The 24,166-nt window shown below is 44.2% G+C and overlaps 1 protein-coding gene across 1 annotated transcript; it reads left to right on the plus strand.

Annotated features, from left to right (window-relative positions):
• The first annotated feature begins 10,001 nt into the window (after positions 1 to 10,001).
• nansa (N-acetylneuraminic acid synthase a) lies at positions 10,002 to 22,987 on the plus strand. The gene is made up of 6 exons (XM_041191151.1): positions 10,002 to 10,216; positions 12,452 to 12,667; positions 14,259 to 14,358; positions 14,432 to 14,586; positions 21,545 to 21,811; positions 22,597 to 22,987. Exons 1-6 carry the CDS (start codon positions 10,085 to 10,087, stop codon positions 22,783 to 22,785), a joined length of 1,059 nt encoding a protein of 352 aa, XP_041047085.1. The 5' UTR covers positions 10,002 to 10,084; the 3' UTR covers positions 22,786 to 22,987.
• Positions 22,988 to 24,166: the final 1,179 nt, after the last annotated feature.

The following is a 24,166-nucleotide window of genomic DNA, read 5'->3' on the forward strand; positions in this document are numbered from 1 at the left end:
TATATTGAGTCTCCATGTTCTTCCTATCAAAATGAATCACTTTACATTTCTCCACATTGAATTTCATCTGCCACTTTTCCACCCATTCCAACAACTTGTCTATGTCCTCCTGAAGTTCTATACTATCCTCACAGTTCACAGTGCTTCCCAGTTTTGTATCATCCACAAATTTTGAAATTGTGTTCTGTATCTTTCTCCAGCCCAAAAACCATCCATTAATCCCTACTCTCTGATTCCTGTCACTCAGCCATTGCATATCCATGTTGCTACTCTCCCTTTTATTCTATGAGCTTATAACTTTGCTCACAAGTCTGTTGTACGGCATTGTAATAAATGCATTTTGTAAGTCCATGTACAACACATAATAGAATTGCTCTCATCAACCCTCTCTGTTACCTCATCAAAAAACTGCAGCAAGTTAATTGGATACAATTCTCCCTTAACAAATCCATGCTGGCTTTCCATAATTAACTTGCATTTGTCCAATTGACTGTTACTTTCTTCCAAATTATTGTTTCTAGAAGTTTCCCCACCACCAAAGTTAAGCTGACTAACCTGCAGTGGCTGGGCTTATCTTTACACTCTTGTTCGAACAAGGGTGTAATGTTTGCAATTCTCCAGTATTCTGGAACCACCCTTCAATCTATGGAAGACTGGAAAATTATGGCTGGTGCCTCTGCAATTTCCACACTCACTTCCCTCAGTATCCTTGGATGCATCTCATCTGGTTCTGGTTCCTTATCCACTTTTAGTACAGACTACTCATCCAATACCTTCTCCTTATCAAATGTAAATCCTTCCAGTTGTATTAATTGCCTCCTCTTTCACCATGGCCTGGGTAGCATCATCTTCCTCAGTAAAGACAAATGCAAGGACTCAGGAGGGCTAAAAGGGGTCATGAAAAATCATTGGCAATTAAGGAAAATCCCAAGGCTTTTTATACATATGTAAAAAGCAAAAGGGTTGCCAGGGAAAGGGTAGGCCCACTCAGGGACAGAGGTGGGAATCTGTGTATGGAGTCAGAAGAAATGGGAGAGATACTAAATGAGTACTTTTCATCAGTATTCACCAAAGAGAAGGACTTAGTGGTCGATTTGTCTAGGGAAGTGTGTGAAGATAGCCTGGATCATGTTAAGATCAAAAAAGGGGTGTTAGGCGTCTTGAAGAATATTAAGGTAGATAAGTCCCCAAGGTCAGAAAGGATCTACCCCAGAGTACTGAGGGAGGCAAGGGAAGAGCTCGCTAGGGCTTTGACAGAAATCTTTGTATCCTCACTGGCTACGGGTGAGGTTCCAGAGGACTGGAGAATGGCCAATGTTGTTCCATTGTTTAAGAAGGATAGCAGGGATAATCCAGGAAATTACAGGCCGGTGAGCCTTACATCAGTGGTAGGAAAATTATTGGAGAAGATTCTTCGTGACAGGATTTACTACCATTTGGAAGCAAATGGGCGTATTAGTGAGAGGCAACATGGTTTTGTGAAGGGGAGGTCGTGTCTTACTAACGATCGAGTTTTTCGAGTAAGTGACAAAGATGATCGATGATGGAAGGGCAGTGGATGTTATATACATGGATTTCAGTAAGGCCTTTGACAAGGTCCTTCGTGGCAGACTGGTACAGAAGGTAAAGTCACACGAAATCAGAGGTGAGCTGGCAAGATGGATACAGAATTGGCTTGGTGGTCATGGAAGACAGAGGGTAGAGTGGAAAGGTGCTTTTCTGAATGGAGAGCTGTGACTTGTGGAGTTCCACAGGGATCAGTGTTGGGACCTTTGCTGTTTGTAGTATACGTAAATGATTTGGAGGAAAATGTAATTGGGCTAATTAGTAAGTTTGCAGATGACACTAAGGTTGGAGGAGTTGCAGATAGTGAAGAGGATTGTCAAAGGATACAACGGGATATAGATCGGTTGGAGACTTGGGCGGAGAAATGGCAGATGGAGTTTAATCCGGACCAAAGCGAGGTAATGCATTTTGGAAGGTCTAATACAGGCAGGAATTATACAGTAAATGGCAGAACTCTTAAGTGCATCAACAGGCAGAGGGATCTGGGTGTACAGGTCCACAGTTCACTGAAAGTGGCAACACAGGTGGATAAGGTAGTCAGGAAGGCATATGGCATGCTTGCCTTCATTGGCAGGGGTATTGAGTAGAAAAGCTGGGAAGTCATGCTGCAGCTGTATAGAACCTAGGTTAGGCCACACTTGGAATATTGCGTGCAATTCTGGTCACCACATTATCAGAAGGATATGGAGGCATTGGAGAGGGTGCTGAGGAGGTTTACCAGGATTCTGCCTGGTCTGGAGGTTATTAGCTATGAGGAGAGGTTGGAGAAACTCGGATTGTTCTCTTTAGAGCGACAGAGATTGAGGGGTGACTTGACAGAAGTTTACAAAATTATGAGTGGCATGGACAGAGTAGATAGTCAGAAACTTTTTCCCAGGGTGGAAGAGTCAATTACTAGGGGACATAGATTTAAGGTGAGAGGAGAAAACTATAGAGGAGATGTACAGGGTAAGTTTTTTACACAGAGGGTAGTGAGTGTCTGGAATTCGCTGCCAGAGGAGGTGGTGGAAGCAGGTACGATAGTGGTGTTTAAGAGGCAGCTTGACAAATACATGAATCGGATGGGAATAGAGGGATACGGACCCTGGAAGTGCAAAATGTTTTAGTTTGACAGGCAATATGATCAGTGCAGGCTTGGAGGGCCGAAGGGCCTGTTCCTGTGCTGTACTTTTCTTTGTTCTTTGTTCAAAGTATTCATTTAATACCTCAGCCATGGCATGCTCCCTCCAAGTGTAAATCCCCTTTCTGGTCCCTAATTGGCCCATCTCCTTTTACCACTTTTTTACTGTTTATATGCCAAAGAAGACTTAGGGATTCCTTTTTCTGTTAGCTGCCAGTCTCTTTTCATACTCCCTCCTTGCATCTCTTATTTGCTTTTTTCACTTTCCCCCCTTCACTTTTATACACAGTCTGATTCTCTATTGTATTATCCACCTGACATCTGTCATAAGCACACTTTTTCTTCTTTTCTTAATTTCTATTTCTTTTGTCATCCAGGGAGCTCTGGATTTGTTTACCCCACTTTTCCCTTTCGATGGGATATACCTTGACTGTGCCTGAACTATCTCATCTTTGAAGGTAGCCGACTGTTCAGTTAACACTTTTCCTGCCAATCTTTGATTCCAATTTATTCGGCCCCGATCCATTCTTACCGCACTAAAGTTGGTTCTCCCCACAGTTAATTATCCTTACTCTGGATTGTTCTTTGTCCTTTTCCATAGCCAACTTAAAACATATGATACAATGATCACTGTCTCTTAAATATTCTCCTGCTGACACTTGATCCATTTGGCCCACCTCATTCCCAAGAACCAGGTCCAGTAGTGCCTCCCCTCTCGTTGGATTGGAAATATACTGCTGAAGAAAACTTTTGTGAACCCACTCTAGGAAACTCTTGCCTTTTACATTACTATTATCCCTGCTTATATTCGGATAATTAAAATCCCCCATTATAACTACTCTTTAATTCTTACAACTCTAAAGAAGGTTAAGGAAGATTTGAAAGAGGTGTTCAAAATTATAGGGTTTTGATAGGATATATAGGAAGAAACTGTTTCCTCTGGTGGGATGGTCAGTAACCAGAGGATGCAGATTAAGAATAATTGGTGAAAAATCAAATTTGAGATAATTTTTTTTACACAGCAAGTTATGATTTATAATGCACTGAAAAAGTGGTGAAAGCAGATTCAATAGTAACATTCAAAAAGGTTTGGATATATACTCCAAGGGGAAAATCTGCAGGACTATGAAAAAAGAGCAGGGCAGTGGGACTAATTGCGTACCTCTGTCAGAGCATTGGCACAGTGACAAAGAGCAGAATGATCTCCTTCTGGACTGCATCATTCTTGTGTATATTTTTAACATTTCATCAATCGAAGAACTAGTGAAATGATGTGCAAAAATTATGGCCCAGAATGTAAGCAACCTTCATTTCACTTTCCACCAGCCTATTGCATTCCTTTCATAGAATCATAGAATGATACAGCACGAAGGAGGCCATTTGGCCTATTGTACCTGTGCCAGTTTGTTGAAAGAACTATGGTGGATGTGGAGAGGATGTTTCCTCTTGTGGGAGAATCTAGGACTAGGGGAAACTGTTTAAAAATAAGGGGTCGCTCATTTAAAACAGAGATGAGGAAAATTTTTTTTCTCTCAGAGGGTAGTGAGGCTTTGGAACTCTTCCTCAAAAGGTGGCAGAAGCAGAATCTTTGAATATTTTTGAGGCAGAGCTAGAGAGATTCTTGATTAACAATAGGGTGAAAGGTTATCGGGAGTAGGTGGGAATGTGGGGTTGTGGTTATATTCAGATCAGCCATGATCTTATTGAATGGTGGAGCAGGCTAGAGGGGCCAAGTGGCCTACTTCTGCTCCTAATTCGAATGTTCATGTCCAATTAGCCCTATTGCTTAGTCATTTCACTATTGTAATGCAATTTTTTCCCCTTCAAGTACTTAGCGGGTTTTCTTTTGAAAGTATTTATTGAATCAGTATTGAACATTATTTAGAACTGTGGCCAGAACCTCCGTAATTTCCACCCTTACTTTCCTCTGTTGCCTAGGATACCTTCCAGTGACTTTTCTATTTTGAGCATTGCCAACCTCTTTCTTTTTATCCTATCCAGTGTCTCTACTTCCTTCTCATTTACTCTGATATTGGCAGCATCCTGTTCTCTAGTGAAGACAGATTTAAGTATTAATTTAATTGCTCAACCATTCCCTCCAGTGAATCATTTTAATGGGGACTAGGGCTTCAAAGGTGGAGGTGAAGATGTGGTTAAGTTGATCGGTAGCTGCATAAATGTGGTGATAGGTGGGCCAAAGGCTAGACACTTTGAATTTAGAAAGTGCAGTTGTAAATGAAATAGGAGAGTTCTTAGCAGGGGCAGAAGCAGAAAGAAGTAGGATTGGGTGGAGGAAGGGAAAAGTGGTTAGAGAATGATACAAGGAAGTACCTTATTTGCTACTGATATACATCATAGAATGGTTACAGCACAGGCGGCTATTCAGTGCATCATGTCCATGTCTATTCTCTGCAAGGGAAACACACCAAGTCCCACTCCCTTGCCTTCAGATAATTATCTAATTCCCTTTTAAAAGTTACAATTGAATGAGTCTGTCTCCACCATATTCTCAGGTAGTGTATTCCAGATCCCAACCACTCATGGCTTAAAAAAAAATCCTCACACGGCCAATGCTTCTTTTGTCATTCACCTTAAATCGGTGCTCCCTGGTTTTAGATCCTTCTGCCAAGGGGAACAGTTTCTCCTGATCAACTCTGTCTGGGCCACTCATGGTCACGATAGGAGACCGCCATCAAATCTCCAAGGAGAACAGTCTCAGCTTCTCCAATTTATCCATGCACTTAAAGTTCCTCATCCTTGGATCCATTCTTGTGAATATTTTCTGCCTTCACATCCTTCCTAAAGTGTGGTGCCCAGAACTGGTCACAATACTCCAGGTGAGGCTGAACCAGTGTCCTTTCCTTGGTTTTGTACTCTATGTCCTAGTAACAAAGCCCAGAATCCCAGATGCTTTATTAACCGCTTTCTCAACCTGCTCTACCGCTTTCAATGCTTTGTACAAGTATACAGCCAGGTCCCTCTGCTCCTGTACTCCCTTTAGAATTGTACCCTTCATTTGTCTTTCCTCATTCTTCCGACCAAAATGAATCAATTCACATTTCTCTCCATTAAATTTCACCTGCCACTTGTCCACTCATTCCACCAGCCTGTCCACTGTCCCCCGCATGGTTCACAAAACTTCCAAGCTTTGTGTCATCTGCAAATTTTGAAATTGTGCCCTGGACACACAAGTCTAGGTGATTCATATATTTCAAGAAAAGTAGTACCCTAACACTGACTCTGGGGAAGACCACTGTATATCTTCCTCCAGTCCAAACAATACAGGTTCACCACTACCCTCTGTTTCTGTCACTCTGTCAATTTTGTATCCATGCTGCCACTGTCCCTTTTATCCCATGGGCTTTAACTTTGTTGATAAGCCTGTTGTGTGGCATTTTGGAAGTTCATGTACACCACATCAACTGCATTATCCTCATCAACCCTTGCTGTTCCATCATGAAAAATCTCAAGCAAGTTAGTTAAACAACATTCACTCAGGTGACGAGAGATGGCAGGTTGATAAGTCACCAGGACCAGATGGATTGTTTCCGAGGCTGCTGAAAGAAGTCAGGGAGGAGATAGCAGATGCTCTGAGGATGATTTTCAAATCTTCACTAGATACAGGGGAGGTACCGGAGGACTGGAGAAATGCAAATGTAGTTCCTTTGTTTAAAAAGGGATCAAAGGAAATGCCAAACAATTATAGGCCAGTTAGTCTTACATCAGTGGTGAGCAAATTAGTAGAATCAATCCCGAGGGCTAGAATTAACTTTCATGTGGAAAGGCATGGACTAGTCAGGGATGGTCAGTATGGACTTGTTAAAGGAAGGTCTTGCCTCACAAATTTGATTGAATTCTTTGAGGAAGCGACAAGAAGGGTTGATGAGGGTAGTGCAGTGGATGTTGTGTACATGGAATTTAGCAAGGCATTTGACAAGGCAGATTGGTCAGGAAAGTAAAAGCCCATGGGATTCAGGGTAATGTGGCAAACTGGATAAAAGGTTGGCTTTGTAACAGGAAACAAAGGGTAATGGTCGATGGATGCCCTTGTGAATTGAAAGTTGTCTCAAGTGGTGTTCCACAGGGCTCGGTGTCGGGACCCTTGCTGTTTGTGTTATATATTAATGATTTGGACGTGATTGTGGGGGGCACGATTGGGAAATTTGCAAATGACACAAAGATTGGCTGAGTAGTGGATAGTGTAGAGATTAGCCATAATCTACAAAACGATATAGATGGGTTGGTGGAGTGGGTGTAAAGTGGCAGATGGATTTTAACATAGAGAAGTGTGATACACTTAGTTAAATGTATCTAAGCACCATTTTATCATTCTGTGCCACTTCCTTAATCCCGCTTGCAAATACGTTCTTTCATATTTACCTACACTAAACTGTATAGGCCACTGGTTTACCCCATCCTGCTAGACTATCTTTGACCTCCAAATATGTTTCATAATCTCTGACATAATTTTCTGCCATCAGCAGATTTTCATAACATTCCCTCAATTCTGAAGCCTAGATCATTTTTAAAATTTATGGGAAATAAAGGTATCATGCTGAAGGATAACAGCCTTTAAACCTTTTCAATCTAAAAAATATCAACAACTTTGTTTTCAATTCTCCAATGGCTACGTTTCCATTCATTGATCTGCCTTAAGGCTCACCGGAAGATTCGTCTCTGAAGTCCAATCAAATACTTTTTGGGAACCTGTATCAATCATGTAGGTTGCATGTCCAAAAATTTCATCAGGTTGGACGAGCATGTCCTGCCTGACTTCAGAGACCTTAAGCCCAGAGAGACAGAGGCACCGGGCCCGGACGGACACAGAGGCACCGGGCCCGGACGGACACAGAGGCACCGGGCCCGGACGGACACAGAGGCACCGGGCCCGGACGGACACAGAGGCACCGGGCCCGGACGGACACAGAGGCACCGGGCCCGGACGGACACAGAGGCACTGAAATAAAAACAAAAAACTGCGGATGCTGGAAATCCAAAACAAAAACAGAATTACCTAAAAAAACTCAGCAGGTCTGGCAGCATCGGCGGAGAAGAGCAAAGTTGACGTTTCGAGTCCTCATGACCCTTCAACAGAACTAAGTAAAATTAGGAGAGGGGTGAAATATAAGCTGGTTTAAGTGGGGTCGGGGTGGTGGTGTGGTTATAGGGACAAACAAGCAGTGATCAAAAGATGTCACAGACAAAAGAACAAAAGAACAAAGAGGTGTTGAAGGTGATGATATCTAAACGAATGTGCTAATTAAGAATGGATGGCAGGATACACAAGGTACAGCTCTAGTGGGGTCGAGTTCTGGTCATAAACCAGCTGATCGCCGCCATGTTGTGGTATCGACTGGTCACTTTGACCCCTCCCCCGGACTTTGTCACAAGAATCCAGAAATTGTTAGTTGACTTCTTCTGGGACAAAAGATTGCACTGGGTCGCTGCTGAGGTTCTGAGTCTCCCGCTTAGGGAGGGTGGTCAGGCGCTAGTGTGCCTACGCACACAGGTGGCGACTTTCCGCCTTCAGACCCTGCAGCGATACCTTTACTTCGAGCCTCCTCCTAGATGGTGTGCCCTGACGACGTATTTCTTCCGTCAGGTGCACGGCCTGAATTATGACGTGCAGCTCCTGTTTATAGAACAGAGGGGCCTCGGTGGCTCCTTGCAGGCGTTGCCCGTCTTTTACCAGGACCTGATCAAAGTCTGGAATGTGGTCGCCTCGTGACGCAGCTCTCCCCCGTCAGGAGTAGCGGCTATCGTCAGAGAGCCGCTGCTCAGGAATCCGCCCCTCGGTCCTTTTCAGTGGTTGGCGGAGAGGAGGGCTGTGGCCGCAGGGGTGACCAGGATCGGGGACGTGCTGGGTGGCGGAGGACTGGGCTGGATGCTCTCACAGGAGTTGGCGAGTCGCGCGTCTGTGAGTGTCCAGGTCGCAGCCGATGCCATCCAAGACCTGAGAACGGTCATGCTCAGACCCTACGTTATTTTGGGTCTTGAGGTGGCCCAGGTGCGCGGTGGTCTTCCGTCTGAACGTTCCCCTGTTCGGACAGAATTCCACATTGGCCCCAAGCCCCGAACCCTCCCTCGGGTGCTGGTGCCCCGCAATATGAGCCGCCTCGGGGACATGCCCTCTGTGCCTTTTGGCACGGCAAAGAGGAGCTTTTTGTACGGACTGCTGCTGCACACCTTCCATTTTCTCGCCCTTGTCCGCCGCCCGGACACGCCCTGGCGTGCCTTGTTGCCGTCCGGCGGCAGAGGCCCCTGATGGGAGGCCCTCTACGGAGGTGTTCTCCCCCTTTCTATCAGAGACCTGGGTTGGAGGGTGTTGCATGCAGCAGTCCCCTATAATCATAGGATGCATAGGTTCACGGACTCCCAGGACACATGCCCTTTTTGCGGTCTTGTGGAGTCTGTGGACCATGTATACATAGGGTGTTGTAGGCTGCACTCCCTTTTTAGTTACTTGAAAAACCTTTTACTGATGTTTTGTTTTCACTTCAGCCCCACGCTCCTGATCTATGGACACCCGGTGCGGAAGGGGGTCGGGAAGGAGGACGACCTCCTCGTGAACCTGCTCCTGGGCCTGGCCAAGTTGGCCATTAACAGGTCCAGGCAGCGGGCGATCGACGGGGGAGTCCCGCCCGATTGTTTGTCCCTCTTCCGCGGCTACGTTCGCGGCCGGATGTCCCTGGAGAGGGAGCACGCGGTGTCTGCTGGCACTCTCGAGGCCTTCCGTGCTCGGTGGGCACCGCGGGGACTGGGGTGTTTTCTTAACCCCTTTAATCACATTTTGATTTAAAGTTTGTAAGTTTCCTTTAAACTTTGTTCTTGGTCTTTCAACTGACCTGAATTAGGGGCTGTGCCTGATTTATCCCAATTTTGTTGATTTGGTTTTAACTCGAAAGAGTTACAGCTCCAGTGGGGGTGGGGTGGAAAGACTAACGGGCATAAAAGGTATAGATTTAAAAATAATGGAAATAGGTGGGAAAAGAAAAATCTGTATAAATTATTGGAAAAAACAAAAGGCGGGGGAAGAACCGGAAAGGGAGGGTGGATGGAGGAGGGACACTGAACCCGGACACCCGGGGACCAGATGATGGGGCGGGACCTCTGGGCACTGATAAGGGCAGATGTTGCCTTGGTTACGGGTGCGTGCACCAGCTGCCAGAGGGGCGGGGCCCTGCGGGAGGGGGCGGGGCAGGGCGGGGCGGCGTGGGACAGGGGCGGGGCCCGGCGGGAGGGGACGTGGCGGATAGGGGGCGGTGCCTGGCGGGAGGAGGCGGGGCGGGGCGGGGCGGGGCCGGGCCCGGCGGGAGGTCCGCAAGGCGCAGGCGCGGAGTCGCTCGGTGAGGCGGTTTGTGCTGCAGCCGGAGCTGGAACGGGGACTCAGGGGTGAAGATGCCGCTGGAATTCGAGCTGTGCCCCGGGCGGCTGATCGGCGGCGATCATCCGTGTTTCATCATCGCCGAGATCGGCCAGAACCACCAGGGCAGCATCGAGATCGCCAAACAGATGATCCGGATGGTCAAGGTAGCGGCAGGGCCTGGGGGGGGGAGGGGGGAGGGGGGTGGATGCAGGGGGAGGGGGGTGGGTGGGGGAAGGGATGAGGGAGGGAGGGGGTGAGGGGTGAGGGATGGTGGTGTGAGGGAGGGGAGGGGGTGAGGGTGGTGTGAGGGGGGCTGAGGGAGGGGAGGGGTTGGGGGTGGGGGTGAGGGTGGGAGGGTGGTGTGAGGGGGGCTGAGGGAGGGGAGGGTGCAGGGAGGGCTGAGGGGGGGAGGGTGGGGGGGGGGAGTTGCGGTGAAGGGGTTTGAACAGCCCATCCGAAGGGGGAGGAGGGTGATTATTCTAAAACCAGTTTTAAAATAAAATCAGAAATTGATGACAAGACTCGAGCAGCATCATCAGAACCTTCAGCAGAAACATGATGAACAGAAGCTAAAACTCTGAGAAACCAGTAAGTCCCCCCAACCCCACGCCCCATGAATCTTGCCTGTCTTTGTAACTAACCAGAAGGGGGTTCTTGCTGCTTCCCTCTTGTCAGTCTCCTTTTTCCCCCTTGAAGTTTTTACTTACCTGCCCGCATTTGTCCTCTTCAGTGTCTGTCCATTTTCCCCCCTCCACTTCCTTGTTTGTCTCCTGTCCACCTCTCTGCTTTATATTGGTTTTCCACTTTGTGTCTGTGGTCCTGATATGCTCAAAATATTCCCTCTGTGATTCTCCTGAAGCTACTGATTCCAGGCAGATGACTTTTAAGTGTCTGGACCTTCAGTGCTGCCAGGCTGTTTGGCTTGTGGTGATGAACTGAGGAACTGAATGTCCATCCTCACCTGATCACCATATTTTTGTGGATGGGACTTTGGAATAGCAATCCGGATTGGATTGTGCCCAGTTTCCCACCCCCTAATCCATAGCTGCTTCCTAATAAAATAAAATGCTGCAGATGCTGGAAATCTGAATTAAAAACAGAAAATGCTGGAAATACTGAGTCAGACAGGCTCTGGAGACAGAAACAGAGTTATTATCTCAGGATGAGGATTTCTGTCAGAATTGACAGATGTTAAAAATTTAATACCTTTTTAAGCAGATGCAGGGGATAGTATAGAGGGCAGGAGAGATCAAATGGTGCGAGGCAGAGGTGTAGTGATGGGACAAAGATTCTGCCGATGCTATCAGTTCTCTGACATCTGCTCCTGTCTATGTGTTTGAGCAGATTGTGATTTTAACAATAACTTCAGTGTCTTTAATGTAGTAAAATATCCCAGGGTGCCTCGATGGAGTGTAAATCACAGAATCTCACACTGAGGTACCAAAGGAGATGTTAGGACAGGTGAGTGTGGAGGTCTGGTGGCCCAGTGGGTGGTGTCCTTGCCTCTGGGGCAGAAGCTCTGGGTTCAAGTCCAAACAGGTTGATTATCAGCCTGTAAATCCTTCCAATAGCCTGATGGCAGACAGCAGGCAGTAAGACCGGGAGAGTTTCTGGTCAGCCATACTGCAGAAGGCAACAACAACCCACTGCAGTACTTTACCAAGCGTAATCATGGACCCCTCAATGGAAGTCCACGGTCACCAACACCCTCTTAGGACATGGTACCTGGAGGAGGACCAGTGAGCAAAAGTTTGGTCAGTAAGGCTGATATGGCTGATTATAAATATTTCCTATTGGATGGGTTTGGTTAAATTGACTCTTTAGAGTAATTTCTAAATAATCTTTTTCCAACACTAAAAATGATAGCTGCCAAGGAAGAAATAGTAGTTTACATTTCATTTTTGTAAATGCAGTGAGATTCATTTGGTTTAATTATAAACTTGTGTGCTGGCTTGTAAATTTTTTTTTATTCGTTCATGGGATGTGGGCATCACTGGCTAGGCCAGCATTTATTGCCCATCCCTAACTGCCCTTGTTCAGAGGGCATTTAAGAGTCAACCACATTGCTGTGGGTCTGGAGTCACATGTAGGCCAGACCAGGTAAGGGCAGCAGATTTCCTTCCCTAAAGGATGTTAGTTGAACCAGATGGGTTTTTTGTGACAATCAGCAATGGTTTCATGATCATCATCAGACTTTTAATTCCAGATTTTTATTGAATTAAAATTCCACAATCTGCCGTCGTGGGATTTGAACCCAAGTCCCCAGAGCATTACCTTGGGTCTCTGGAATACTAGACCAGTGACAATAGTACAATGCCACCACACCACCACCTCTCCTATGTTATGAAAAGAATAAGTATTTTGTAAATTTCTGCTGTCTTTGTGTTTTTCATTCGTAGGAATGTGGGGCAGACTGTGCAAAGTTCCAAAAGAGTGAGTTGGAGCACAAGTTTAACAAGAGAGCTTTAGAAAGGCCTTACCCGTCTAAACACTCGTGGGGAGCCACCTATGGAGATCACAAGCGCTACCTGGAGTTCAGTCACGAGCAGTATAGGGAGCTCTCCAAATTTGCACAAGAAGTTGGTATCTTTTTCACAGCATCTGGCATGGATGAGGTATGTCCTGTTTTTAGGTTATTTATGCCAATTTGTGTTTTTACTTCTGGTTAAATATAATGTCCCCTGTAAATACTGTTTATATTTGCATAGTTTTTAAAATCCAGTTTCATAAAACAATCTGATAGGATCAGACAGGAACCTTCAGGTCATAGTTGCAAGTTTCATCTCTCCATTGTGCTTGGATATCTAAATAATAGATTTCATTTAACAAAAAGGGATGGTTAGCTGCAAGCTATGTTCAACATTTCCTCCTAACAGCATAAGGGTTGATGTGTCTGTGTTGTTAGCAGGAGCTGTTGTGTAATGGCCACACACATTCACAATCTCTAGTTATGTTACCCACTGAATATTCAGATCAGAATGACTCTTTTATTGGTGATCTGTACATCAACTTCAGTTTACCCATCCTTGTTCCATAACCATTAATATCCTTAGCCAACAAAAATCTATCATCTGTTAAATTTTCCGTTGATCCCTAACCTCAGATTTTTGAAGGCGAGAGCTCCAGATTTCCACCAGCCTTTGTATGAAGAAGTGCTTCCTGACTTCCCCCAAATAGCCTAGTTCGACTTTCAGGTTATGCCCCCTGATCCTATACTCCCTCACCAGATGAAATGGTGTGGAGAGAAACTATCAAGTTATCTAACCACGAGCACCTCGTGTAAATCATCTATTAATCTTCAATGAAACAGGTACTTTTTTATTAGTCTACCACTACAATACTGATTGTCAATGTAAAACACAATTGGCATGAGTAAAGGCCCTGTTTATTTATCAGACAGTGCCCTTCCCACACGTGCTGTCATTTCTTTCCAGTTCTTGTGGAGACCAACTGCTGCCTGCGTGCACAAAGTGGGAACTCTGGCAAAATCCAGGCTGTTGCTTCTAGAAAGGTACCAACAGAGGGAACACTGCTTACCTTTACTGTCGCTGGGTCAAAATCCTGGAATTCCGTACCCAACAGCACTGTGGATGTACCTACACCACATGAACTGCAGCGGTTCAAGAAGTCTGCTCACCACCACCTTCTTGAGGGCAATTAGGGATAGGCAATGAACGCTGACCTAGCCAGCAACACCCACGTCCTGTGAAAAAATAAAAAAACTCTGTTATGAGAGCCCCCGGATTAAGATAAGAGCTGGTGGGGGCACTGACTAGCAGGATGATGGTGTGTAAAATGATAGTTGACACCTTTCCCATCTAGCAGAGGCTGCTGGCAATATGCATGGCTGCACTGTCAGGAAGCACCTCTTTTTCATGTTTTACTCAGTCAGCTGACACACCTGTAAACTTTTATTTCCTGGTTAATTCAAACTGTTTTCTTTTTGTTGCTATGCCTATTGAAGCTTAACTTGAGTTAATAGTCATTTCACAATTTGAGTATCTTTTCAGTAGGCACAGACTGGAATCAAGATTGTTGAAATGAGTTGAGGAAAAAGGTTAGTGAGCAATAAGGAAGTCTATAAATGGAAAGATACAGCCAAACGTCCAGATAAATAGCAATGTTAGAATGAAAGACAAAATAAAAGGATTAATTATCAAAATCCATGCCAGTTGCAGACTGAGTGTTTGCTCCTCTATATTGCAGGTGGCAGTTGAATTTCTTCATGAACTGAATGTGCCTTTCTTCAAAGTTGGCTCTTCAGACACAAATAACTTCCCATATTTGGAAAAAGCTGCCAAGAAAGGTAAATAAGCAACATAATTTTCCACCATATGATTCAATTTCTACTTGTACTGATTATTTCTTTGCGTTGGCAGGTCGGCCAATGGTGATCTCTAGTGGAATGCAGAGCATGCAAACAATGAGGGAAGTTTACAAAACTGTGAAACCCATCAATACTAAATTTTGCTTTCTCCAGTGCACCAGTGCATATCCAGTGGAGCCAGAAGACACTCACCTACGTATCATCACGGTCAGTATAATGCCCAAATGTAGCATTCTCATTGAGAGTTCCTAAAAGTTAGGGCTTATCTGCCTGGCTGTACTTGGAATAAATCTCCCTTTGCGTTCTTCTCCATCTCCAGAGAATTGCCTGTTTATTCTGTGCTCTTCCTGTCTTGCCCACAGTTTTTAGAACTTGGCAGCATTGATTGGGGCCATTCAGCCCATCATGCCTGTGCTGGCTCTTTAGGGTTAATGGGATAGCTCTTCCGATCTCCTGCTTAATTGGGAACCAATATAGTTCCGTTAGCACAGAGTTGATAGATGAACAGGATTTGGTACAAGTAAGGACATAAGCAGCATCGTTCTGGAGGGCAGAATGTAGCAAGCTGGCCAGTTGTGTTGGAATAGTCAACCAAGTTGCATGTGACCCCATTCTCCTGCATCCTTTGAAGACCCAACCAATAAGCAGTCCATTGTTCTGCAACTATCAGTAGCTTTTATGCTGTATTGTCTTAATCTCTAGAGTTAGACACTACAGATTTTAACACTTGGATTTTAATGTTTATACCTATTCCTGTTTCCTTGCGCTGGACTGCTTTTTGAATTGGCAGTAAGGAAGATTTGAGTTTTTGTGAAGGGAAACTATGTCCTCTTCTGTTAAAAAACAACCAGGTTTTATAAAAGCTAAGTTCACTGTCCTAACAAACATTGAGTGAATAAATATTTCTGTTATAAACAACTGAAATTATCAGACAGTAAATGAGGGATGTGTTTGTGGGGGGGAAAATGCTATAAAATTCTAGGCCATCACTGTTGTGTTGCAAACAAAAGTCTGCACCCCAAATGAGACCTGCTTCTTCAACCTAGATATTGTTTCTGCTTCTGTGTTGAGGTGCTTAGTGGTCTCCAGCCTGCCTCAGCAGTGCTCACCTCTCCAGAGTTGTCAACCCTTAGCCCATCTGGAAGATTACTGAGCCAAGGTCGGAATCCAAAACCGGCGGCAAAATCCAGCCAGATAAGAGCATCAAAAAGCTGTGACTTATTCCCTATAGGCTGCTGCTGACTGTGGAAGTAAGTAAGCATGCTCCTGGCATGCCCTCCTGCACTCTTCATTGAACCACGGTTGATCCCCAGGCTTGATGATAATGGTAGAGTGGGGTATATGCTGGGCCATAGGTGCAGATTGTGTTCGAGTACAATTCTGCTGCAGCTGCTGCCCCACAGTGCCTCATGGATGCCCAGTCTTGAGTTGCTACATCTGATCGAAATTTATCTCATTTAGCACAGTGGTAGTGCCAAGCAACACAATTGAGGGTATCCTCAATATGAAGGCGGGACTTTGCCTCTACAACGATTGTGCAGTGGTCACTCCAGCTGATACTGTCATGGACAGATGCATCTGTGGCAGGCAGGTTGGTGAGGATGAGGTCAAGTATGTTTTTCCCTCTTGGTTCCCTCACCACCTGCTGCAGACCCAGTCTAGCAGCTATGTCGTTTAGGACTTGGCCAACTCAGTCAGTGGTGGTGCTACCAAGCCACTCTTGGAGATGGACATTGAAGTCCCCCACCCAGAGTACATTCTGCGCCCTTGCCACCCTCAGTGCTTCCTCCAAGTGATGTTCAACATGGAGGAGCCCTGATTCATCAGCTGAGGGAGGGTAGGGTACATGGTAATCAGCAGGAGGTTTCCTTACCTATGTTTGACCTGACACCATGAAACTTCAGAGTCAATGTTGCGGACTCCCAGGGCAACTCCTTCCCGATCTGTATACCACTGTACCGCCACGTCTGCTGGGTCTGTCCTGCTGGTGGAACAGGACACACCCAGGGATGGTGATGGTGGTATCTGGGACATTATCTATAAGGTATGATTCCGTGAGGTTGACTGTCAGGCTGTTGCCTGACTAGTCTGTGAGACAGCTCTCTCAGCTTTGGCACTAGTCTCCAGATGTTAGTAAGGAGGACTTCACTGGGTCAAAATCCTGGAACACCCTCCTTAACAGCCCTGTGGGTGTACCTACAGCACATGGGCTGCAGTGGTTCAAGAAGGCAGCTCACCATCACCTCTGCAAGGGTAACTAGGGATGGGCAATAAATACTGACCCAGCCAGCGAAGCCCACATCCTGTGAATGAATAAAAAAAAATCACCCCCTGACTCCCCAGAGCTGTCCACCATCTACAAGGGACACGTCAGGAGTGTGATGAAATACTCTCCCTTTGCTTGAATGAATGCAGCTCCAAACCTGAGGAAGCTTGACAGCATCCAGAACAAAGCAGTGTGCTTGATTGCCATCCCATCCACTGTCTTAAAAATTCACTCCCTCCAGCCCCAGGGCACAGTGACAGCAGCTTGTACCATTTACAAGATGCAATATAGCAACTCACCAAGGCTCCTTCAGCAGCATCTTTCAAACCCACAATCTGTACCACATAGAAGGACAAGGGCAGCAAGCACTTGGGAACACCAGCACTTGCAAGTCCCCCTCCAAGTAGGAGATGGGGGGGTATTAGAAAGGCTGGCTGTATTTCAAGTTGATAAATCACCAGGACCAAATCAGATACATCTGAAAAAGTAAAGGTGAAAATTTCTGACACTGCTTAATCTTAAATTGCTTAATCTTACAATAATCCTTAGATACATGAGTGGTACCAGAGAACTGGAAAATTGTACATGTTACACCCTTGTTGAAAAAACGTGCAAGGATAGCTCAGAATCTACAGGCCAATCAGTTTAACTTTGGTACGTGGGAAAGCTTTTAAAAACAATCAGGGACAAACTTAAGTTTCTTGGGTTAGTTAAGGAAATTAATTAATGACCTAGATTTGGATGTGCAGGACACAATTTCAAAATTTGCAGATGACGAAACCTATGTACTGTGATCTGTGAGAAGGATAGAGATAAAGGGAACATAGACAAGCTGGTGGAATGGGTGGACAAGTGGCATTTGAAATTTCATGCTGAGAAGTGTGCATTTTGATAAGAACAGGCAAAGCCAATATTAAGTAAAGCGTACTATTCTAAAAGGCATGCAGGAACAGAGGGACCTGGATGTATATGTGCATAAATCATTGGAGGTGTCATGGGAACTTAAAGATGTTAATAAGACATACCAAAACTTAGGCTTTATAAATAGGAGCATTGATTACAGAAGCAGGAAAGTTATAAAGATTAGTCATAAAACATTGAAGTATGTTGCTCAATTTTTGGCATTACACTTTAGGAAAGATGTGAAGGAATTAGGGAAGGGTGCAGAAAGGGACTTCAGTTACATGGATAGATTGGGGAAGCTGGAGCTCTTCTCCTTGGAGAAGAGCTGGTTGAGAGGAGTTTTGATAGAGGTATTCAAAATCACGAGGGGGCATCTGGACAGAGTCGATAAGAGAAACTGTTCCTATTGACAGAAGGGTTGAGAACCAGAGGACACTGATTTTTAAAGTGAATGGCAAAAGAACCAAAGAGGAGTCCTTGGCCTGCTGCATTGTTCCCGTGAAGCTCAACGCAAACTGGAGGAACAGCACCTCATCTTCCGACTAGGCACTTTACAGCCTTCAGGACTGAATATTGAGTTCAAAAATTTTAGATCTTGAACTCTCTCCTCCATCCCCACCCCCTTTCCGTTTCTTCCCCCTCCTTTTTGTTTTTTTCCAATAATTTATTTAGATTTTTCTTTTCCCACCTATTTCGATTATTTTTAAACGTATTTCCACCCATTGTGTATCTACAGCTTTTATACTCTTTTAGTATTATTTCACCCCACCCCCACTAGAGCTATCTGTACCTTGCCTGTCCTGCTCTCTACTCTTAATTAGCACATTCCTTTAGATAATATCATCACCTTCAACACCTCTTTGTTCTTTTGTCTGTGACATCTTTTGGTTATCTCCTCCTATCACTGGCTTCTTGTCCCAACAACCCCCCCCCCCAAACCAGCTTATATTTCACCCCTTTCCTATTTTTACTTAGTTCTGTTGAAGGGTCATGAGGACTCGAAATGTCAACTCTGCTCTTCTCCGCTGATGCTGCCAGACCTGCTGAGTTTTTCCAGGTATTTCTGTTTCTGTTTTTGTAGTGTTATGAGGAGTGAATGGCTGGGATTTAAAATGCACTGTCTGAGTATGTGGTTGAGGCAAAGTCAGTTGTGGCTTTCGGAAGAGAATTGGATAACGATCTAAAGAGAAAATTTGCAGGGCTTTGCGGTGAATAATGGTGGGGAAGTGGGATAGCTGATTTCCTCTGTCCTGTAACCATTCTATGATTCTACACCACGCAACATCCTGATTTGGAAATTTGCCACAGTACCTTCATCATTGCTGTGCCAATCCTGGAACTCTCTACCTAACAGTGCTATCAACTGCAGTGGTTCAGGGCTATAGCTCATCACCTTCTCAAGGACATTTAGGGAGGGGCAATAAATGCTGGCCTTGCCAGTGACACCCTCATCACATAAATGAATAAAGCCAGGGAAGTGGAAAAACAAAGGATGTGATAACAGGACACGTAGAAAATATCAACAGGATTAGACAAAGTCAGCGTGGGTTTATGAAAGTGAAATCATGTTTGACAAACTTACTGGAGTTCTTTGAGGGCGTAATTAGCAGAATAGATAAGGCAGAGCCAGTGGATGTGGTGTATTTGGAATTTCAGAAAGCTTTTGATAAAGTCCCACATAAGAGGTAAGTGTACATAAAGCACATGGGATTGGGGGTAAATTGAGAATTGGCTAGGAGGCAGGAAACAGAGTAGGAATAAATGGATCTTTTCGGAGTGGCAGGTGGTGACTAGTGGGGTACCACAGGGATCAGTGCTTGGACCCCGGCTATTCATAATATGTATCAAGGATTTGGATGAGGAACAAAACCTAATATTTCCAAGTTTGCTGACGACATGAAACTTGGTAGGTCTGTGAGCAATGAGGAGGGTGTCGAAAGGTTTCAAGAAGGCAGCTCACCACCACCTTCTCAAGAGCAACTAAGGATGGACAATAAATGCTGGCCCAGCCAGCAAAGCCTACATCCCGTGAATGAAAAAAAAAACAGGCTTCAAGGTGATTTAGACAGGTTGAGTGAATTGGCAAATATGTGGCAGATGCAGTATAACGTGGATAAGTGTGAAGTTATCCACTTCGGTGTGAAAAACAGAATGGCAGAGTATTATTTAAATGGTGATATATTGGGAAATGTTGATGTACAAAGGGAGCTGGGTGTCCTTGTACAGTCATTTAAAGCAAGCATGCAGGTGCAGCAAGCATTTAAAAAGGCAAATGGTATGTTGGCTTTCGTTGCACAAGGACTTGAGTACAGGAGCAAGGATGTCTTACTGCAGCTGTACAGGGCCTTGGTGAGACCACACCTGGAGTATTGTGTGCAGTTTTGGTCTCCTAACCAAAGAAAGGATATACTTGCCATAGCGGGAGTGTAGTGAATGTTCACCAGACTGATTCCTGGGATGGCAGGATAGTCATATGAGGAGAGATTGGGTCGACTAGGCCTTTATTAACTGGAGTTTAGAAGAATGAGAGAACATATAAAATTCTGACAGGGATGGACAGACTGGATGCAGGGATGATGTTTCCGTGGTCGGGGGGGGGCCTCTAGAACGAGGGATCACAGTCCCAGGATATAGGGTGTAGCATTTAGGACTGAGATGAGGAGAAAACTCTTCATTCGGAGGATGGTGAACCTGTGGAATTCTCTACCACAGAAGGCTGTGGAGGTCAAGTCACTGAACATATTTAAGAAGGAAATAGATTTCTGGACTCTTAAAGACAGCATTTGGAGGGGCTGGGGGGTGCGGTGGGGTGGCAGGGGAGCTCAGGAGTTTGGCATTGAGATAAGAGGATCAGCCATAATCATATTGAATGGCAGAGCAGTCTTGAAGGGCCGAATTACCTACTCCTATTTTCTATGTTTCTTTGCACATCTGTACCATTGTGTGTTGGTGTCCCCCAAGGACCTACCCTTGGCCCCCTCCTATTTCCCTTCTAACTGTTGCCCCTCAATAACATCTGAAAACACAGTATTAGTTTCCCCACTGACACTGACCCAGCTCTGACACATCACAATCTTTCTTGATTCTCCACCATCTCTAAATTGTCACTGTTTGCCTGAAATCCAGTACTGGATAAGGAGTAATTTCCTCCAACTAAATATTGGGAAGACAATGTATTTGCCACAAATTCCATCCCTCTGACTAGGAACTGTCTGAGACTGAACCAGGCTATTTGCAATCTCGGTGTCATATTTGGCTGTCAATGAGCTTCTGACCACATGCACCAAAACTGTCTGTTTCTACCTCTGTAACATCTCCAAACTCTGCCCTTGTCTCAGCTCATCTACAGCTGAAACCCTTGTGCTTTTTTTGCCCCTAGAGTTAACCAGTCTAACTGACTCCTGGCTGGCCTCTCACGTTGTAAACTTGATTTCATCTAACACTGTTGCACATGTCCTAATTTGTACCAAGTCCAACATCATTGTGTTTGCTGACCTTCCTTGGCTTCCAGTTCACCAAAACTTTGATTTTTTTTTAAATCCCTCCATGGCTTGGCTCCTCCCCATCTTTATAATCTCCTCCAGCCCCACAACCCTCCAAGATACCTCCGCTCCTCCAATTCTGGCCTCTTGTGCATCCCTGATTTCAATCACTCCACAGTTGGCAGCCATGCCTTCAGCTGCAAAGGCCCTAAGCTTAGGAATTCCCTCTCAGCCTCTCTACCTTTCTTTTCTCCTTTAAGATGTTTCTTAAAGCTATTTGATCAAGCCTTTGATCATTTGTCCTAATATCTCCTCCTGTGGATCTGCATCAGTTTTTCTCAAAGTAAGTTAGAGGATAAAACTTAACAATTGTTCATGGGAATCTCTTCCACATAACTATTAATTCAGGAACAAACAGGATTTGACCCAATCTCTTAACTAATTGCTTTGCCAATTGCTCACCCAATTTTCACTTGTTTTCTGTTGAGATGTTTTTTTTTCTTTCTACTTCCAGGAATATAAAAAAGAATTTCCAGATATTCCTATTGGATACTCTGGCCATGAAACTGGAATTGCTATAAGCATAGCAGCAGTCGCAATGGGAGCTAAGGTTTTGGAACGTCACGTGACCATGGACAAAACCTGGAAGGGCAACGACCACCAAGCATCTCTGGAGCCCAGTGAGCTACGGGAACTGGTTCACTCCATCCGTACTGTAGAAAAAGCGTTTGGATCTCCCATCAAACACATGCTGCCATGTGAGATGGCCTGCCACAACAAGGTAACCTTTCTTGAATGGTTTGTGCAGAATGTTGAAGAACAAAATCAATCCTAAACAAGTACTTAAAGCTTTTCTCTTTCTGTGCCAGCACTTTAATAATTATTCAATGCCATTGTGCAAAGACAAGGAAAGAAAGTTTAGCCTGTGTTCGAAATGGATTTTTTTAAGATTATAATCTTTTTAAAAACACTCATCTACTCTTTCTAGACACACGAGAAATTATCAATTCCATGTGTTGGCTTTTTTCCAATAAGATGACTGGTGTAAAACTAGCAAGAATACAGATGAAACACTCATTGGAATAAATTAGTGGCAGCACATTGTGGTTTTGAATCAGTTATTTTTCCGCAGAAGTATTTTTTTATTCTTTCATAGGTTGTGGGTGTTGCTGGCAAGGCCGGTGTTTGTTGCCTATCCCTGATTGCCCTTGAAAGGGCTTGCTAGAGCAGATGTGAGTCACCCACATTGCTGTGGGTCTGGAGTCACATGTAAGCCATAATGGGTAAGGATGGCAGTTTTCCTTTCCAAAAGGACATGAGCCAGATGGATTTTTTTTTACAACAACTGATGATAGTTTCATGGTCACCATTACTGAGAGTAGCTTTCAATTCCAGATTCTCAGGTCTCCAGAGCACCCATCACTGGAGTACTAGTCCAGTGACATTACCACCATGTCATCATCTCCTACATAAATCCAGTTAGTATAATGTGTAGGGAAACCATAACATATTGCATGTTTCATTAAAGCAGTTAAAATATTTATCTATTTTTTAAATCTTTTATAGCTGGGAAAATCATTAGTAGCCAAAGTGACTATTCCAGTAGGAACAAAACTGACCCTGGACATGATGACTGTGAAGGTGGCAGAACCCAAAGGTATTGAGCCAGATGACATCTTTAAACTGGTGGGGAAGCAAGTTAAAGTCCACATAGATGCAGATGAAACAATCTCAGATGACATGATTGAAAATTAAAGAAAGAAGACCTAAGTTTATACAAAGGTGGTGAATGAATTAAATATCTTAATTTAAATTGCCAATAAAATTAGGCCTGTCGGATGTACCAAATCAAGCATTTTAATTTTATATCTGACTTTAATTGGGGAAAATGTCACTTTTACACATCTGGAACTACTGTACCAAATCAATTAAATAAAAACTTAACTGCTGCATCAAATGATATGTTGTTAAATTCCATTCAATATTCTTTAAGAAAGACTTGTAGCTTTGAACTCCTTAGAATAGATATTGCCTGGAAGATAAGGGGGCAATGATCAAATCTATTTTGCTTTGTTGACCTAGCTGTTTGAAATGAAGCAAACCTTCACATAACCCTACCATAATTTACAATCCACCCTCTCCATGTCCCACATCTAATTCCAAATATACATCAGTCCCTGCTCAGTAACAACTTGTGTTTGCATGCTGCTGCTGCTCCTGTGCAGGAAGATGCCATCGAATACATTAAAATGATGAGGAAAGTATTTGGTAGAAACTGAGTTTGGAAAAAAGGGAAAGGAATGGAGCAGCTGAGGCAACCAAATAAAAGTACAAAGACATGGGGAGGGATTTTAAAAGCATGGGAGGAGAGATAAAAAGGAAAGATCTAGTAGAGAGTTTGAGTTAAAAGCATGGTGGCAGAAAAAACCAAACAGATGGTGGAACAAGAGAGGGAAGTTCAGTGTTAGAGGAGGCGAAGAGAATGCAAGGTAGGATGAGCTGTATGGTCTCTGTTAGTAATCTTTTAACTGGAACAAGTAGGCAGGAAGGGTGGTTAAGGACAGCTAAATACTAATTTGAAGACAGTAGGTCTACTATTCCAAGAATGAGAAGGAATTCTAGTAAATAATCGCAGCCCCATTAGCAGTGAGCCTGAACTCCTCATTCTAACTGAATTGCACTGGGACAATCATGCATATTAGTAAATGCCACTTTGGATGGGCTGTACCATTTTCCTGAAATATGCTTCATATGTGATTGTTCATGAAATGTGAGTGTCAAGTCAACAGATTTGAACTAGGATTTTATAAACTGGATGGTAGAAAACAAGATTTGCTTAATTCTGTAGAACTGAAAATATAAATCTAACAAAGAGCAGTAGGTGTATATTTCAGTACTGGTAACACAGCTGTCCCAAAATTATTTAGATTTTGTTTCTATTTCTCCTACTTCTGGTCTGTTTAATTTACCTCTTGTTATAGAACTGGAGCTGATGGGCCTTCTTCACACAGCAAGATCACCAATTGTGGCAAGTAGGTCATTGGTGACATAGTAATGAAACTTGGGTAGAAGAAAGGTTAAAATTGATACCCAAATCTTTAAATTGTGGAGCAAAATTACCCTAAAACTCCAGTAG

The sequence above is a fragment of the Carcharodon carcharias genome, chromosome 1 (assembly GCF_017639515.1).
Source record: "Carcharodon carcharias isolate sCarCar2 chromosome 1, sCarCar2.pri, whole genome shotgun sequence".
Taxonomy (NCBI): Eukaryota; Metazoa; Chordata; class Chondrichthyes; order Lamniformes; family Lamnidae; genus Carcharodon; species Carcharodon carcharias.

Coding starts and splice junctions, on each gene's coding strand:
- nansa (XM_041191151.1), top strand. CDS start 10,085: ATGCCGCTGGAATTCGAGCTGTGCCCCGGGCGGCTGATCGGCGGCGAT. Junction 12,668..14,258: donor CAGCATCTGGCATGGATGAG/GTATGTCCTGTT, acceptor TCTATATTGCAG/GTGGCAGTTGAATTTCTTCA. Junction 21,812..22,596: donor AGATGGCCTGCCACAACAAG/GTAACCTTTCTT, acceptor AATCTTTTATAG/CTGGGAAAATCATTAGTAGC.